The following is a 15,483-nucleotide window of genomic DNA, read 5'->3' as shown; positions in this document are numbered from 1 at the left end:
ATTGTGTTGTTTTATTAAATATACCTTTTTTTTTTCCTTATGAAACTTCTTGTCAATTCTTGCTTTCGTTCATGATGAAAATAATTTTAAATTTTTGGAAAAACTTTCCTTATTTATATAGATTTTAAAATCGTTTTGAGAAGTTCACAATGACGAGAAACTTCTCTTATATTTGCCTTTTGATATTAGTATTATTATTATTTTTTTGAAAAAAAGAAAAGTTAATGATAAAAGAGAGCTAAAAAGTGCCTATTCAAGTAAAAAATAAAAAATCTAGAGAATTGTGTAATTGAACTTATTTATCTAGGCTATGTGTACGGCAATTTGGGCCTTTTTACAATTGAAGCCGTATTGGGCTTTCCATAGTCAAGCATAACAGCCCAGTTTCCTAAGCCCATCTCAATGTTTTCTTTCCTTCTCCTTTCTTTTAAGAATAACAACACAAACGGTCCTAATTAAGATTTCATATTACATCCAAAAAGGGTGGAGATTTGATAATTATTTGATTTTTATTTTTAATTATTAAAATTAAATTTATAAACACTATTTTCACCTATAAGTTTCTTTGTTTTGTCATTCACTTTCTACTCATATTTTCAAAAACTAAATCCAAATTTAGAACCGAAAACTATAATTTTCATAAACTTTTTTTTAATTTAACTAAGAATTCAAGTGTTTCTTTAAGAAATATGAGAACTATCGTATGAAATTTAGGAGATTACATGCATAAAGTTCAAAAACTAAAACTAAAAAATGAAATCATTACTAAAATGGAACCTTAATTATTATCAATTTCTAAGATCTCATTTGATATCTATTTTATTTTTAGTTTCCTATTTTTAAAAAAATTATACTCATTTTCTCACAATTTTTTGTTAAGGCTTTTACCTTCCTTTAAAACATATTTTAAGTCTTTCAAATTTTATTTTTTAAAAAAAAAAAAAAAAAAAAAAGATTTTGACCTGTTTTTCTTCTGGCTTTTGAAAAGATATTTTAAAAAGTAGTTAATAAATAAAAACTATGGGTAGAAATAGTATCTATATACTTACTTTTCAAAACAAAAAATCATATAGTTATCTAACTAGACATTCATTCTTGATAATAAAAAAAATGACTCAGACGGTAAAAGAAAAAAAATATACAAAATAACAAAAAAATGATATAGGATCTGTTTGGATTGACTAGAAAAAAAATATTTTTCAATTTTTTTTTTTATTTAAACTCTTTTGATAAATTCAAGTTGAAATACACATCAAAACTATGGTGAGTAATTACTATAATTTTTTTCCAAAATGACTAATTTAAAAAAAAATAAAATAAATACTTGAAAAGTTAATCCAAACGCACTCATATTCTCAATTACCATGAAATTACATGATAATAAAGTATATATTCAATATTTTATTATTTTCCTGGCATGTTTATAGAGACTTTTTGTTTTTTAGAAATATATAAATGAAGGCTTAAATAGTCAAGTTAATATACAGACTAAAAAATTGAATAAACTCCAATAAAATGATGTAATTTAGTTATATATGTCAACCGTATTATTAAATTATATCATTATGTTTGGCTACACGATTAAAAGTATTTTTGAAAAATCTGAAACAATTGGTTAATATTTTTCAAAATGAGATCTCATTTTAAAATACTTTCAAAAGTCACATCAAACTCAATATCAGAAATGTAAACCTTTTGCTAGAGGGAAGAAAAATTATGAGAAGAAATGGAAAAAAGAGTAAAAGAAAAGCAAAATGTTCTAACATACCCTTTTTTCCCCTTCTTTTTTTCTAACTTTTTTTGGGCCACTTTGATACTCTTTTTTTTTTTCACTTTTACTCATTCAATTTCCAAAGGAGAAGTATAAAAGAATCAGATGTAAAGCTATGATGACAATGAGAGGTCAGATTTTGAGAGCAGAGGAGGCAAAAAAAAAAAACAGCTCTCTCTTTCACCTGTCAAATCTTTGAATTTTTTCCCCCTTAATAGTTTTCTTATTGGAATTCAATTAGGAAGCCACAAAGTCATATAATGGACTAGCAAAAAGAAAATCTTTCCTCAACTCTCAACCTGGCATCGACCAACGAGACAAGATATCCTATTCCCGCTTTTCATTACATTACGCATTATAGTTATCTCTCCCGTATGCTACACTTCGAACCTAAATATTTCATTCTCAATAATCTTTTTCTTACTGTCTGTTTGAAATGACTTTTCAAGTGTATACCCTTAGACTTTTTATTTTCTATTAGAATCAATATTTAAGATGAAGGGAGGGTGGATAATTTTCACGTAGAAAAGAAGAGATTGGCATTGCTACTTCAATATAGACATTCAATTTGCAAAAAGAAAGCACAGACAAAAATTGATGTGAGAGTGAAAATGGATGAGTAATATTTAGCTCCCCACCACCTAGTTTTGGCCAACTGAGGTTCTGTTTTCTGTAATGGTATAATGGAAAGACAGAATAAAAACCTTATCACAACCATGATGTAATGTAAAAGTCAATGAATTGACTCGAGACTAATACAAAACCACAGTGCATGCTTAGCAGATTCCAAAAGACATTTCATCTTTAAAAGAAACCAATGATAAAAATGACTGAAAATCTATTAACTGATTGATCAGGGGGAAGGGGGCGGGGGGCGGGGGGAGGAAGAATAGAAAAAGACCCAAAAAAAAAAAAAGTAGCCCCACAAAAAAAGGGGACTCAGATGAGAAGAATCTGAGATTGTTCCTGTTCCACCATAAAAAATTACATGGACTGACAGTGCAACATATATATAAAGTTTTTAGGCATATTTTCTGTTCTTCTATACATTCAAAGCAGAAACTAAAAGCATCAAACAAGAATTTTCACGTTGTTATGAAAGCTAACTCAAAAAGAGAGAAGACGAAGAATTTGTGGTTATTTATTCATAGGGAGCCTAGATGGATATCCCTTGAATGTTTTTCACACTAACAATTCAACAAAAAGAGGAACTCTGATACAAATCTGTTCAAAAACAAACCAAAATGATGGGACAAACAGCATTCCTAAACAAAGCTCACAACTTTGCCTCAGGCATTACTGCTACAATTATGATGAACTTAAAAAATTAAAAGGGTGACCTTAAAAAAAACAAGGCATAGTCTATAACTTTGTGGATCCCCACCTCACTGAAGATGCATGATGATACGTATTTTGCTATATTGCCGCAATCTGATTTTACATCTCACTCAAATATAAAAAGAAGAAAAAAAAAACAAAACCAAAAGAAAAAATTCTAATCAAAACTCAAACCTGAACACAAAATCCCAAGTGGCTAAATACCTCTAAGCTTGGTTCTCAGCATTGGCACTCAGTTAGCTTTAGATAATTCTTCTTTTTTCCCCTTTTTTTTCCTTTTTGTTGGGTAATTGAACTGAATATTCTATTGATTGGTCCGCAACTTCATATGCTTCACCAATTATCTTCATCTACTATGTCGACATATCCGATCATTCCTAGGTAGTGTTTCCTGAAGCAAAAAATGAGGAGACTGAGTATCTAACAGTCTACTTTTCACAATTAATACCAGATAATATTATCACTCCATTTTTATTATGCACCTCATTTCCTTTTCATCAGAAAACTACAACAAATAAAAGGAGGAAAAAGAATAACGCTATAACGAGATGATTTGACACGGAATTATACACAACACTATAGTGTGTCTTGGCTAACAGCTTCAGTATCATAAACTCAATTCAACATCACAGATAATCTGATAGCATTTTGTGATTTTGGGTAACACTCTCATTAATGAAAGCATTTAAAAAGGCTGTACTAAATTTAATCAATGCCCGAACATGATTACATGATAAAATGAAAAGATATATATATTGGACATTGTAAATGCATAATTTCACTGGTAGTTTCTGTCTCTTTGAGTGATAATGAGCATAGAAAGAACAGCCATGCTATTTAGTGTATCAAAGAGGAGAATTCAACAACCATGAGGTTCAAAACATTTACGATGTCCTAGAATTAGCCAAATGCTCGAGCTTGTCAAGTTCAAATGAGTGAGCTGCACAATTGCAGCCTTGCAAGCATATGTGTCCATGTAAAAAGGTTACATACAGGACCCATAAAAATTCAATCACCAAATGCAAGGCAGTGACAATGAGAGAAATCAATTGTCCATGGAAAAAAAGGATGATCAGTTGAATAGTTTATGCAAGTTTGATATTTGAATGCCCTTCATTTAGATAACTCAGTAACTTCAATCAGTATGACTATATAAGTTTTTCTTGTTTCCTTCTTTTTCTAGTAATCCCAAGAAAACAGCTAAGAAGATTGCTCCTTCATCCAGGCATTGCAATAATACAAACCAACATGGTGTTTTAATTCCTTAGACAACATGTTATTGAAAACAAGATCCATGGACCAAAATAAGGTTCATTGGGAGCTATCTCTTAACATTCTAACAATATAACCATGTCACTTTTCAGCTAATACCGACATACTGAACATATATCTTTCCCACACTGAGTGTAAAAGAGAATGTATACACAGGGCAGCCAACTAAACAATATAAGTTTGCTTGGTTAGTAACTCAAATCATTCTGGTTTAGTATCAAAATGTGCTATCTGTAACTGCTAATATCTAGATCATCAAGTGCAGAATTGGCATAGATGCTATGACAGCTTTCTGCAAGTTCAATAAAAATATAATTCAACAATTGATTGTTCATAATCTGAGCATTTCAATAACAAAATTCCTCATAAGAGAAATCAGGAGATACTACTGAAACAATGAATGAGGCATTGTATAAATTTTGAAACAGTGGCTCTAACCTCTGTTTGACTGCCTCCTATTAACACTATGACCACCAATAAAACCAGGAGAGCTTCTGGATGAGACATCGGAAGCAGCACTGCCAAGGCCATAACCGAAGGGTCCAGATCCATCTCTTTCAAAATTGGAAGAACGCCACGTGGGATCGCCATAACTGGCACTATAGAAATCAGCAAAGTTCCCATCAAAACCAACAGTTGAGGAAGGAAATGATGATGTTGGAGGCAAAACAGTACCACTGTTCCTCCCATATCCTCCAGCTCCTAGACTATAACTACTATCAACACCTCCATAATTAAGATTCCCAGAGTTACTAAAAACATTGTTTCCTCCACCTTGAGACGAGATTCCGGAACTACCCCAGTTAACTCCAGAATTGGCAAATGCAGTTCCCCCAATGCTGCCACCACTTGCTGATCCCAAATGAGCATTGGAATTGGCAGAGTTTGTTCCATTGTTGAGCCCTCCACTTTCCCACAAGTTTTGAGTTGCTGAGCTGAAGAAGGATGAGTTTCCTCCATTGCCACTATCGTACCCTATATTGCCAAATCTATCCGAGTTACCAGTATAGTAAGGGCTCAGTCCCCGTCCATAGTTGAGATTACTGGCAAAATTGGAACTTCCCCCATACCCTGGGTTTACGCCAATCTCAAAGTTCACACCCATTCCATAACCTGAACCAAATGGAGTGAATACACTTCGACCACTAGAAACTGGACTAAATCTACCATCCATTCTTACACCATAGCCTCCAATTGTACTTGAACTGTACCCCTGAGTGTAACCATTAAGGAAGCTATTAACCCTACTCTGACCGTAATTGTATCCACCAAGTGGACTACGGCTAGGGCCTGGTGACAACTCTTTTGGAACTGCACGCTTGACTTCAACCATTTTTCCATTCAATTCATGGAAAGTCTTGATAAGAACTTTCTCTACTGCTTCTTCAGAATCATATGTAATAAATCCGAATCCTCTGGGTCGAAGAGTATTGTGGTCGTACATCACCACAACGTCTGTAATTGTACCGAATTGATCAAAATAATTCTTGAATTCACTCTCTGTAACAGTAGATGCTAGGCCCCCAACAAATATCTTTCTAGTGCGTCCAGGACCAGGAGAAACATTAATGCTACCACTGGTTCTACCTACAATGTTCTGATCATTCCTGGGAACAGCCCTTTTAGCCTCAACCTGGGGATGAAAAAAATACAACAACGAAGGTCGAGTTCAAATAGCATTAAAATGGCAAATGCAGACTATTGTGATTGAAGTCAAGCTGAAAAACTAATTAGGAAAAGAACTTTTAGTCCTCAAAGAAGTAGAAATTTCACCAAGGCTGAAAATAAATGGCTCAACAATACATTTCGAATAATGAGCTATCTTTGCAGGTCCTAAGATACACATTTAAGGTTAACAACTCACCATTCTTCCATCAATATTATGCTTCTCCCTTATAACTCTATCGGCAACACTTGGATCAGCGAAAACAATGAAGCCGAAGCCTCGACCACGACCTGTGGTCCGATCCTTCATAATGACAGCTTCTACAACATCACCAAATGCACTGAAATACTCTTTAAGACGTTCTTCATCAGTATCCCAAGATATTCCACCAACAAATAACTTGCCACTATCAGTTTGCATTTTCCTTTCCCTACAGACCACAGCAACAGAAGCCAAATCATTCAGATGTCCAAAAAGCATTAAATGCAGATAGCATCCATACATTTCAAGTCGATTCAGATAGAAAAAACAACAGAATTCTAAACTCCCAACATCCATTACAGAAGTTAATATAATGTAGTGAGGATCGAATTTTATGGAGAGTGATGTAGAAAGGAAAAGGAAGGGGACAAAATCAGCTATGAGGATTCATTATAGTAGAAGATCGGTGTATAAACATAAGTTGAAGAATTGTAATCTGTAACCTCTTGAAGCTGAAAGAGAAGAAGGAAATTGAATCAAATGCGGGTGAATAACAAATCAATAAGAGAAACCAGTACCTTATTTTGAATCAAGAGACAATCCAGGAAATGTATATCCCAAGAGAAGAGATATTAAAATAAAATCAATTTGGGAACACTGGATCCATCGTCGATCAATTGTTCGACCAAAATTCAACAAACCTGAGAAAACCCAGAAAGCATTTGAATCAACAGGAAGGATTAACGGGATCCAAACTTAATTGAATTCCTCAAAAGATCGACAAATAAAGTCCAGATTCCCATAAAACCGACCGATTAGCGAAGACCCAGAAAGCCAAATCTTGCAAAGCTAAGATCTGAGAGGATGCACGATGATAAGGACAGGCATCTTCATCCTTCTCTCTGTAAATATGTCCCCTCCAACCTTTCCTTTAAGCCTCTGAATTGTTTTCAAATTGATTATGCAAAGCAAATTCAGTTACAAAGCAGATCGGGAAATTCTATTTATGTTTAAACAAACTGTACACTACAAAGAGAACGTCAAAAAACAGAAGCTTGAAGGTGTCTTAGCGTGAGAAATGTATAAGAACTTTGAAACTGGAAGATGAAGATTTTCTCTCACTTTCTTTTTATAATTTTTTTCCCTTCTCTTTTAATTTTGATCTATACTAGAAACTTACAAGAGGAGAAAAAAATAATAATAAACAAAATAAAATTGATTCTTTTTTTTTGTTTTTTCAAAATAGTTCTCTCTCTTCTATTTCTCTGGTTGATCTGCTAAATGGGAAGGTTTTCTCTTCTAAATTAATACCTTTTATACACCATCAAAAACTAAAAAATAAAAAATAAAAAATAAAAAACTTAAACATGGGGAGCATAATGTCATGCATCTCAATGGATGCATGAAAATAAGTCTGACCAGCCCATTAACCATTAATGTTTTCAACTTTTATTTTCATGGTATTTTTTTTTTTTTTTTGTTAGTTCTAACATTTTTATGGTTTACTTGATTATAGTCCCTCCATTGTATGTCATGCCCATTAATCAACATATAGACTTTTGACGAATCAATATATGTGGACTTTTGAAAGGTTTTTCAACTTTCACATTTTTTGGTGGAATTCCTCTCTAATCAAACACTAATTAACCTTTTAAAGGTATACAAACTAATTTATATACTTAAAACAAACAATTTGTAATTTCCTTAGGTAAACTGAGCCTATACCAAATTCGTAAACTATATTTCAGCCTAGGCTAGCCACTAGTTGTTTGAACCTAGGTCTTTACCACATCCTCCAAACATCTATATGTGTTCTATCCTCTATTACTCCTATTTAACTCATTAGTCTCTCTTTTTCATGGAGTATGGTACAATAAGGCTTAGAGTTCAACTTTCATGCCTACAATTTGACAAAGATATAAAAGTATAACAGGATCTCTAATCAAAACATATGATATGAAGATATCATTTCTTTGGTGAACATTCGACACATTCTTTAGGCTAGCTCTTATGACTATCCATTTTCTTTTTTTCTTTTTATTATATTCCAATACTTTGGCTGCAAGGTCAATTTCTCGAAAAAACCAAGAACCTTTTACAAACTTGAGTGATGTAATTTTGACAATCAAATACAATAAGTTGGACTTACATAGATGGGTTTAAATATAGAAGTTGTCCAATTTTTCATACAAAATGTGCCAAAAAATTGTTTCATAGTTTAGAATGAAATTGTGCACAAAAAGGTTGAGGCATTTTTAGTTCTTTCAAGCACCACAACCTTGGCCTGTGGTTCTTATCCTTTTGTGTAACTTCCATAAAGTTTTCACTACCCAAACTACCCTTTTGAATCTCCCTATTCTTCCAATATATGATCCTATTTGAAAGGGTCATCCTTGTCCTTTTAGCATCTACTTTGATAGCAAAGTTCCTTTTATACATTTAAGCTGGATTTGATTAGTGGGAGGTTGGTCTCCTCCAGCTTGCCATTAGCTGGGATGTTGATGATAGCTTAGCTGAATCACATGCAAATACTTATCATAATTTTAATTTCCTCCTTCATTTTATCCATTTTCCTTTTGACAAATATGATTTCTTCAGGTGTACTCTTTGTTTTTTGTTTTTTTTTTTTTTGGCCATTAAAAAATTTCTTAAGTGAGAAAAAACTCTACTTAAATAAAATTCATTTTACAATATATATGATAATTCAAAAATATATATAATTAATTTATGTGGACTAGAATAACTGTTTTAAATGACAAAACTGTAAAAAATATTTTTAAATATAACAAAATGTCACCGTATCTACTAGATAGATATGATAGACATACACGTGTCTATTATTACTAATAGACAATGATATTTTGTTATATTTATAAATAAGTTATTCATTTTTTTATATTTATGAAAACAACCCTTAAATATAAGTAACAGTTGTAAATATAGCAATCAAGGTCCAATGTATTAGCATATATAACATAATGTACAAAAATTACAAATATGATAAAATTTAGATCATATCACTGGTAGGAGTCTATCAATGATAGTCGATATCGCTGATACACTCTACTATATTTACAATTTTTTTTTAAAATGATGTTATATACTTGATCATTATCTCTAAAAATGTTACTCATTATAATTACCTAAATCATAATAATCCAGAAATAAATGAGAATAACTCCCCTTTATTTTTAAAGATATTCTAAAGTCATTAATTAATTTACCCTGTAAGATAGAGTAATTTACGTTATAAATTCAGACATAGCACTTAATTACCATATTAAAGTTGAAAATGTCTGATTTTTTGTGGGACCGATCCAACCGATTTAAATTGCATGAAAATCATAAGCCGGTTACCAAATTTAAACCGGCCCATATTTAAATTAATTAATTATTATTATTATTTATCTTACAATTTACGAGAAGCCAAAGGTTATTGAAAAGTCAAAACTTGGTGAAGAAGTTTCCCTCCAAATCCAAACTCTTTTCAACATTCCCTCCAAAATTTCAAAACCCCAATGAAAAATTCAAACCCACGATTCCGATTTTTGGTTCCTTTTCGATCTTCTATATATTTTCAAGAGGGAAACCCACATTCTTTATATCACAGATAGCTTCAATCTTCTTCAAAATTGCCTCTGATCTCAATTCAAATTTTGCCCTAGTTTACTTTTTCTTTCGTTTCCAATCTTCTCCATGGAGTCTTGCAGGAGTTCGTTTTCTTTGACCTCCTCCAATGACGCTGTCGTTAGGGCAGAATCTTCTCACTGCCTCGCTGGCGAAGTCCATGTGATCATCGGCCCTATGTTTGCTGGGAAGACCACCGCGCTCCTCCGCCGGATCAAATCTGAGAGCAACAGTGGCAGGTAAAGAAAATTGCGTTTAAGGGTTAGTTCAATTGTTATTCTTACGATCTGCAAATCGATCGAATTCTCTCAACTACTCTTTTCTTGTTGTGAGTTGACTGATTCAATTGATGTTGAATTCACTCTTTAGACGTCAAATTGATCATGGATTGGGTTTGTATCTTGTTCTCTGTTTTTGTTTTCGGTGGATTTTTGTGTTTGATTTATTATATGATGAACAGGAACGTGGTGATGATCAAGTCAAGTAAGGATACAAGGTACGCCATTGATTCAGTAGTAACACATGATGGGGCCAAATTTCCATGCTGGGCATTGCCAGATCTTTCATCTTTCCGACAGAAATTTGGAGAAGATGCTTATAATAAGGTATAACTTTTTTTGAAGAATCATTCATTGTTACAATTAGTTTGGCAAATTCATCTTGTCTTTCACTCCTTAAAAATACCGGCAGCTGGATGTGATTGGTGTTGATGAAGCTCAATTTTTTGATGATCTCTATGATTTTTGCTGTAATGTGGCTGATAAAGATGGCAAAATCATTGTCGTTGCTGGCTTAGATGGAGATTACCTTAGGTACTATCCAATTTTGCATTCACTATATCACTTCGTAATTAATCGGTTACATAAAATCTTGCATATGAGCCGTTGAGTGACTTGAAAATTGAGAGATCCAGATGGGAAGTCATGGATATTTCTAATTTTAATGTTGTGGGTTTTCCATGGTTATGGCAGGAGGAGCTTTGGTTCAGTGCTTGATGTTATCCCTCTGGCTGACACAGTAACAAAGTTGACAGCTAGATGTGAACTTTGTGGTAAAAGAGCTTTCTTCACCTTGAGAAAAACAGAGGAGACAGAGACCGAGCTTATCGCCGGGGCTGATGTCTATATGCCTGTGTGCCGCCAACATTATGCCAATGGACAAGAAGTCATACAATCTTCCAAGAATGTCCTGGGATCTCGAACTATTAGAACTGGCTCAAATCTAGAGGCACTTCCTTCACTTATCTAAAATCAATTTGTCCTTTTTTTTTTTTTTTTTTTTTTTTTTTTTTTTTAAAATAAAAGACTAAATGCTTTGCTTTCGCCTGTGTATTTCCATGTGTTTCTAACATATGAAACCCCTTTTTTCTTTTTTGTGGAAATAGTATATGTAACTTCCTTCATCCAATATTACAAAGTAACATATTTCTCTTCTGGAAGGGGCTACTATGAGAGAAATCCAGTAATGCGAAGAAAAAAGAACTCAAACCCAAGTGGAAATAGAAGATTTCATTGCATTGACACCAAGTCATTGAACTAGAAATCCAGTGATTAGAAATCAATTACAGACGAATGGCAAAAACTGAAATGCAGGTAGGTAAAAGAGAACCATATACTTTTAGTTTTCATGTTCGTCGGTCAGTACTCGGTGGTAGTACAGGCAGAGGAAACATTGTTAATTTGCTGGCTAATTGAAAAGCATGTACGCTTCCCCTTTTAATAAGTCTGTTCAGAATCTTCTTCCCTAACTTCGTCAAAGAAGGGATCCTTGAGAAGTTCAGAAGCAGAAGGTCTTGCCCTTGGCTGTGCAATGCATTTCTCGATGAAAGCTCTGACTTCATCATCAGTCACTTTGGTTATTGCTTGAGGCTTTATTCCAGTTGTAACCTTCTTGTATATCTTGGCAACACTGTCGCATTCACTGTATGGTATCTCCATAGTAACCATCTCGAGCAAACACATCGCAAATGAGTATATATCCACCATCTCTGTGTAGTCTTCCTCATACAGCTCTGGTGCCATATACTCTGGTGTGCCTATGATTGAATGTGCAGCATGACTCCGGCCAACTATAGCTGCAAAGCCTAGATCACCTATTTTAACCTGTACAAAGGAGAGTGGATGTAATAACGGTTAAACATCATAAAGCCACACAAGTTAGATGAGTGGGTCGACAATTGGATACTTGTTTAATTTTATTTTCAGAATCATATAAATTGGCAAGCAAGCTTGAGATTCGATTTGATACTTGGATTCAGGAAACCATGTTCTAAAAGATTTTTCTCTAAACAAACACATTCTAGTGAATAAGAGAGACAGAGTAATGCAACTCATTTCCCCTAAAAGCTGCAGTTTTTCTCTGCTGTGATACAGCCTCCCCAACTCTGTGATGCCAACTAGTTGATCATAACCTTAGTTTTAGTTTCACCTTTCACCAATACAAAGGATCGACAGAAATAATACTCAAAGTTTTCCACCTTTCACGACAAACATATTTTTTGGCCAATTGTTTTAATAATTCATCTTGATGCATCTCGGCCAGGATCAATATCGAGAGAAGAATAAAAACTTTTAACTTCACATCCTAACAACCAATTTTTTTGAACTTTCTTGGTGGAATCCTGACTAGGATGAAGACGACTTGCTCTTCTCAATTATTCTACATGTAATCTTTTGTAGGTGTTGGTGTGCGATCAAAGCCCACATTTGTTAGGTAAGCAAAAGATCTAAAGTATATAAGTGAGGACAACTATCTCCAATGATACAAAGACTTTTTGGGTGAAATAAAAAAACAAAGTCATGAAGGTTATGTCCAAATTGGACAATGTCATACCATTGTGGAGATATGTTGGTGGGTTCATTATTGTATTGTACCTAACAAGTGGTATTGGAGCCATGCCCCCCTTACACTTAGTCGTGTCAATGTGCCTTGAAGACATAGTCATTGTGATCCGTGGCTGAGCTAATCAAACATGGAATGGGCTTCGGTGAAGAGGAGTTGGCCTAGTTAAAAGTGATTGTTAAAGTTTTCTTCGTTTGATTAGATTTTAATGTTATGGTATTGGTGAAGGGAAATTACACACATAAAAGGCAACACCCGTGGAAAAGGACGTATCTAGAGATAAAGCGTACAAGTTTTTTCAGGTCCTTGTAGGAGGAAAAATTTGTTCCCCAATCAAGGAACGTGTCCTCAATTTGTTGCTTGAGGCATTTCCCAAACTTTATGATATTATGTTTTTGTTGAGGCCATGAGAGGAAGCAAGGGAAGGGAGAGGTCTATGGAGAAGGGGAAGGGAGAGGTTTATGAAAAAGGGGGAAGGGAGAGATTCAAGTCATTATGTCTTTGTCCCAATCAGGATTCCATCGAGCAAACCTAAAAAATTGGTAGTTCGATGTTGCATTAAAAAAGTTAAAATTCTTGTTTTGGTCTTGATATTGGCCCTAGTCAAGATTCAAGATAGCCATTAAAACAAATGACAAAAACTAGTGCTATTTGTGAAAGTTCGAAAACTCTGAGTGCTATTTCTGACAATTACCGTAATACAAAGCCAATGAATGGACAATCACGTCTAGGATATTAACTGTTATTTAAGACACTCAAGCAAATCCTTAAAAAATTACTGCAAGAAAGTCATAAAATCATCGACATTTCTTATAATTTCAATAGAATAAGATTTGATATTGCACCTAAATAACGATCCAAAATATAAAAACCAAAAAAGAAAAATCATCTGTAAATTTTACGTTAGCTCAAAAGGAGAGAAAATTAGCATCTCATCAAGAGTGAAGTAAATACCTGGCCAATGTTCCCATTGACAAATATGTTACTGCAGTTGAGGTCTCTGTGAATAATGCAAGGCTCATGAGTATGAAGATAATCCAATCCCTCGAGTACTTGCTTTGACCATTTCTTCAAGGCTTTAATTGACACATGTCGATGTTTCTTACGATAATCCCTCAGATTTCCTGATGTACACACCTCAGTAATGAAATTCAACTTATTATGCTCGTCATCATTCCAAACACTGTAACAAACAATGATATATTTGTTGTTTAAAGTACTCAGCAGCTGAACCTCAGATCTCAAGCGGTTGATGAACACTGGATCTCCACTAAAATTTCTCAATCGAACCTGATTCCAAGCAACCTCTATTCCTTCCTCCTGATCAAATGCTCTATAAACTTTCTTCACTGCTCCAGACCCAAGAAGATCATCGTATCGTCCAAACCTTCCAGTTGGATCAACCTCAACAAAAGGCTCTGCATCTCGATCAATTGGAATTGAATTTTCAGCTGGCATCTGTAAAGAATTCCAAAATTTAAGTAAATTGACCAAATAAGTTATAAAAACTACAGCAGTGTTGCAGTCTACTTGACTTGGCCGAGATCAAGATCCAAGAGGTAGTTCAGAAAACAAAAAACAATAACAATCCAAGGTGATATAAAGCCAAACATATAAATTTAGAGCTAGCGGTTGAATCTCAAAAGGAATGCACAGAGTATACTCCTCACATGCATAACCTCGATTCTCAATACAGAGCAAACCCCAGCTTCAACTTAATCCAATATAATATCAAACAAACATCTAAAGAGCAATAATATTTAGAGGTACAGAAACTTACCATTAGGTCCATTACCATTGCCTACATTGACTGCCTTTGCTGGTGATTCTTCTGGTTATTATTTTCAAATTACAATAAAAAATGAGAACCAGAGGTTTGAGCAACAAAATACTCAAATTCATTACTACGAACAAATCAAACGCACTTGAAGAGACAAAATTAACGACAATGATAAAGTCGGAGGAGCTAGAAATCAGAAATTTCGCTGGAAATCATTTCAAATAGTTGAAAAGGGAGATCAAAGATTTTCCGGTTCATGTAATCACAAAAAATCACAGTATCATATAAAGCGGAGGTAATTCTCAAAAGGAAAACCTATTAAACAGGCGAATAATTAATACGAGTTAGCTCTTGAAGGAGAAATGAAAGAAGAAGATGATAAGGAAGAAGAGAAAGAATACCTTGGTGGTGATGCCGGACGGAAAATCTCCGATGAAACGGAGCGAGAGAGAAAAAAAAAAAAAAAAAAAAGCCTTTCCCTCTTCTCTCTCTCTGTTCTGTTCAGTTGGTTTTTCTCTTGCGTCAGGTCGAGGCGGCAGGACGATTCTGGTTTTATACGTGGCGCGTAATTCATATCGACATTGTTAAAACGACGTAGTTTTTAATCATATAATTGACTTTTAATATGGATAATTTCAATATTAATATTTTCAATTTTGCTTTTACGTTTCAAACTTGTCCATTTTCTAAACTTATTATACTATTTTAGGTCATTTGAAATTTCAATTGCCTGTCATTTTTCTAAATATGTATTTCTTTTTTTTATTAGATTTATACGTGGAAAATGCACTTCAACGTGTATATATATATATATATCTTACTTTAATTTTTTATTTTTATAAAAAACATATCAAATTATTTATCGAAATAGTAAAAAAAAAAAAATACTGATAAATATTGATAGGCAAATTCTATCAACATCTATCACATAGTATCAATGATAGATTTCTATTCGTTTCTATGATAGATAGATATTAATAGACTTCT

General features: G+C 33.6%; 3 protein-coding genes across 5 annotated transcripts; 1 reads left to right on the top strand and 2 right to left on the bottom strand.

Moving 5' to 3' along the window:
* Window positions 1-2,889: 2,889 nt before the first annotated feature.
* Window positions 2,890-7,668, bottom strand: LOC120088084 (RNA-binding (RRM/RBD/RNP motifs) family protein). Its single transcript, XM_039045134.2, has 5 exons — window positions 7,061-7,668; window positions 6,827-6,949; window positions 6,246-6,477; window positions 4,820-6,014; window positions 2,890-3,500 (listed from the first exon to the last, which is right to left on the bottom strand). The coding sequence occupies exons 3-5, from the start codon at window positions 6,465-6,467 to the stop codon at window positions 3,487-3,489; spliced, it is 1,431 nt and encodes a 476-aa protein (XP_038901062.1). The 5' UTR covers window positions 6,468-6,477; window positions 6,827-6,949; window positions 7,061-7,668; the 3' UTR covers window positions 2,890-3,486.
* A 2,159-nt stretch (window positions 7,669-9,827) lies between these two features.
* Window positions 9,828-12,119, top strand: TK1A (Thymidine kinase). 2 transcript variants are annotated; one of them, XM_039045138.2, is made up of 5 exons: window positions 9,828-10,114; window positions 10,336-10,480; window positions 10,566-10,687; window positions 10,847-11,102; window positions 11,315-12,119. In XM_039045138.2, exons 1-5 carry the CDS (start codon window positions 9,945-9,947, stop codon window positions 11,324-11,326), a joined length of 705 nt encoding a protein of 234 aa, XP_038901066.1. In that variant the 5' UTR covers window positions 9,828-9,944; the 3' UTR covers window positions 11,327-12,119. The 2 variants fall into 2 exon arrangements, with proteins under 2 accessions (XP_038901066.1, XP_038901065.1); XM_039045137.2 differs by lacking the exon at window positions 11,315-12,119 and having other exon boundaries at window positions 10,847-11,152.
* Window positions 11,367-15,054, bottom strand: LOC120088086 (putative serine/threonine-protein kinase WNK11). 2 transcript variants are annotated; one of them, XM_039045135.2, is made up of 4 exons: window positions 14,898-15,020; window positions 14,497-14,547; window positions 13,671-14,174; window positions 11,367-11,977 (listed from the first exon to the last, which is right to left on the bottom strand). In XM_039045135.2, exons 2-4 carry the CDS (start codon window positions 14,512-14,514, stop codon window positions 11,591-11,593), a joined length of 909 nt encoding a protein of 302 aa, XP_038901063.1. In that variant the 5' UTR covers window positions 14,515-14,547; window positions 14,898-15,020; the 3' UTR covers window positions 11,367-11,590. The 2 variants fall into 2 exon arrangements, with proteins under 2 accessions (XP_038901063.1, XP_038901064.1); XM_039045136.2 differs by lacking the exon at window positions 14,497-14,547 and having other exon boundaries at window positions 14,898-15,054.
* Window positions 15,055-15,483: the final 429 nt, after the last annotated feature.

This window comes from Benincasa hispida, chromosome 10 (genome assembly GCF_027475165.1).
Source record: "Benincasa hispida cultivar pf3 chromosome 10, pf3_genome.v1.1, whole genome shotgun sequence".
NCBI classification, from domain to species: domain Eukaryota; kingdom Viridiplantae; phylum Streptophyta; class Magnoliopsida; order Cucurbitales; family Cucurbitaceae; genus Benincasa; species Benincasa hispida.
This window is presented reverse-complemented; position numbering and strand designations above follow the sequence as displayed.

Coding starts and splice junctions, on each gene's coding strand:
- LOC120088084 (XM_039045134.2), bottom strand. CDS start 6,467: ATGCAAACTGATAGTGGCAAGTTATTTGTTGGTGGAATATCTTGGGAT. Junction 6,015..6,245: donor ATAATATTGATGGAAGAATG/GTGAGTTGTTAA, acceptor TTTCATCCCCAG/GTTGAGGCTAAAAGGGCTGT.
- TK1A (XM_039045137.2), top strand. CDS start 9,945: ATGGAGTCTTGCAGGAGTTCGTTTTCTTTGACCTCCTCCAATGACGCT. Junction 10,115..10,335: donor TCTGAGAGCAACAGTGGCAG/GTAAAGAAAATT, acceptor TATGATGAACAG/GAACGTGGTGATGATCAAGT. Junction 10,481..10,565: donor GAGAAGATGCTTATAATAAG/GTATAACTTTTT, acceptor AAATACCGGCAG/CTGGATGTGATTGGTGTTGA.
- LOC120088086 (XM_039045135.2), bottom strand. Junction 11,978..13,670: donor TCAATGGGAACATTGGCCAG/GTATTTACTTCA, acceptor TCCTTTGTACAG/GTTAAAATAGGTGATCTAGG.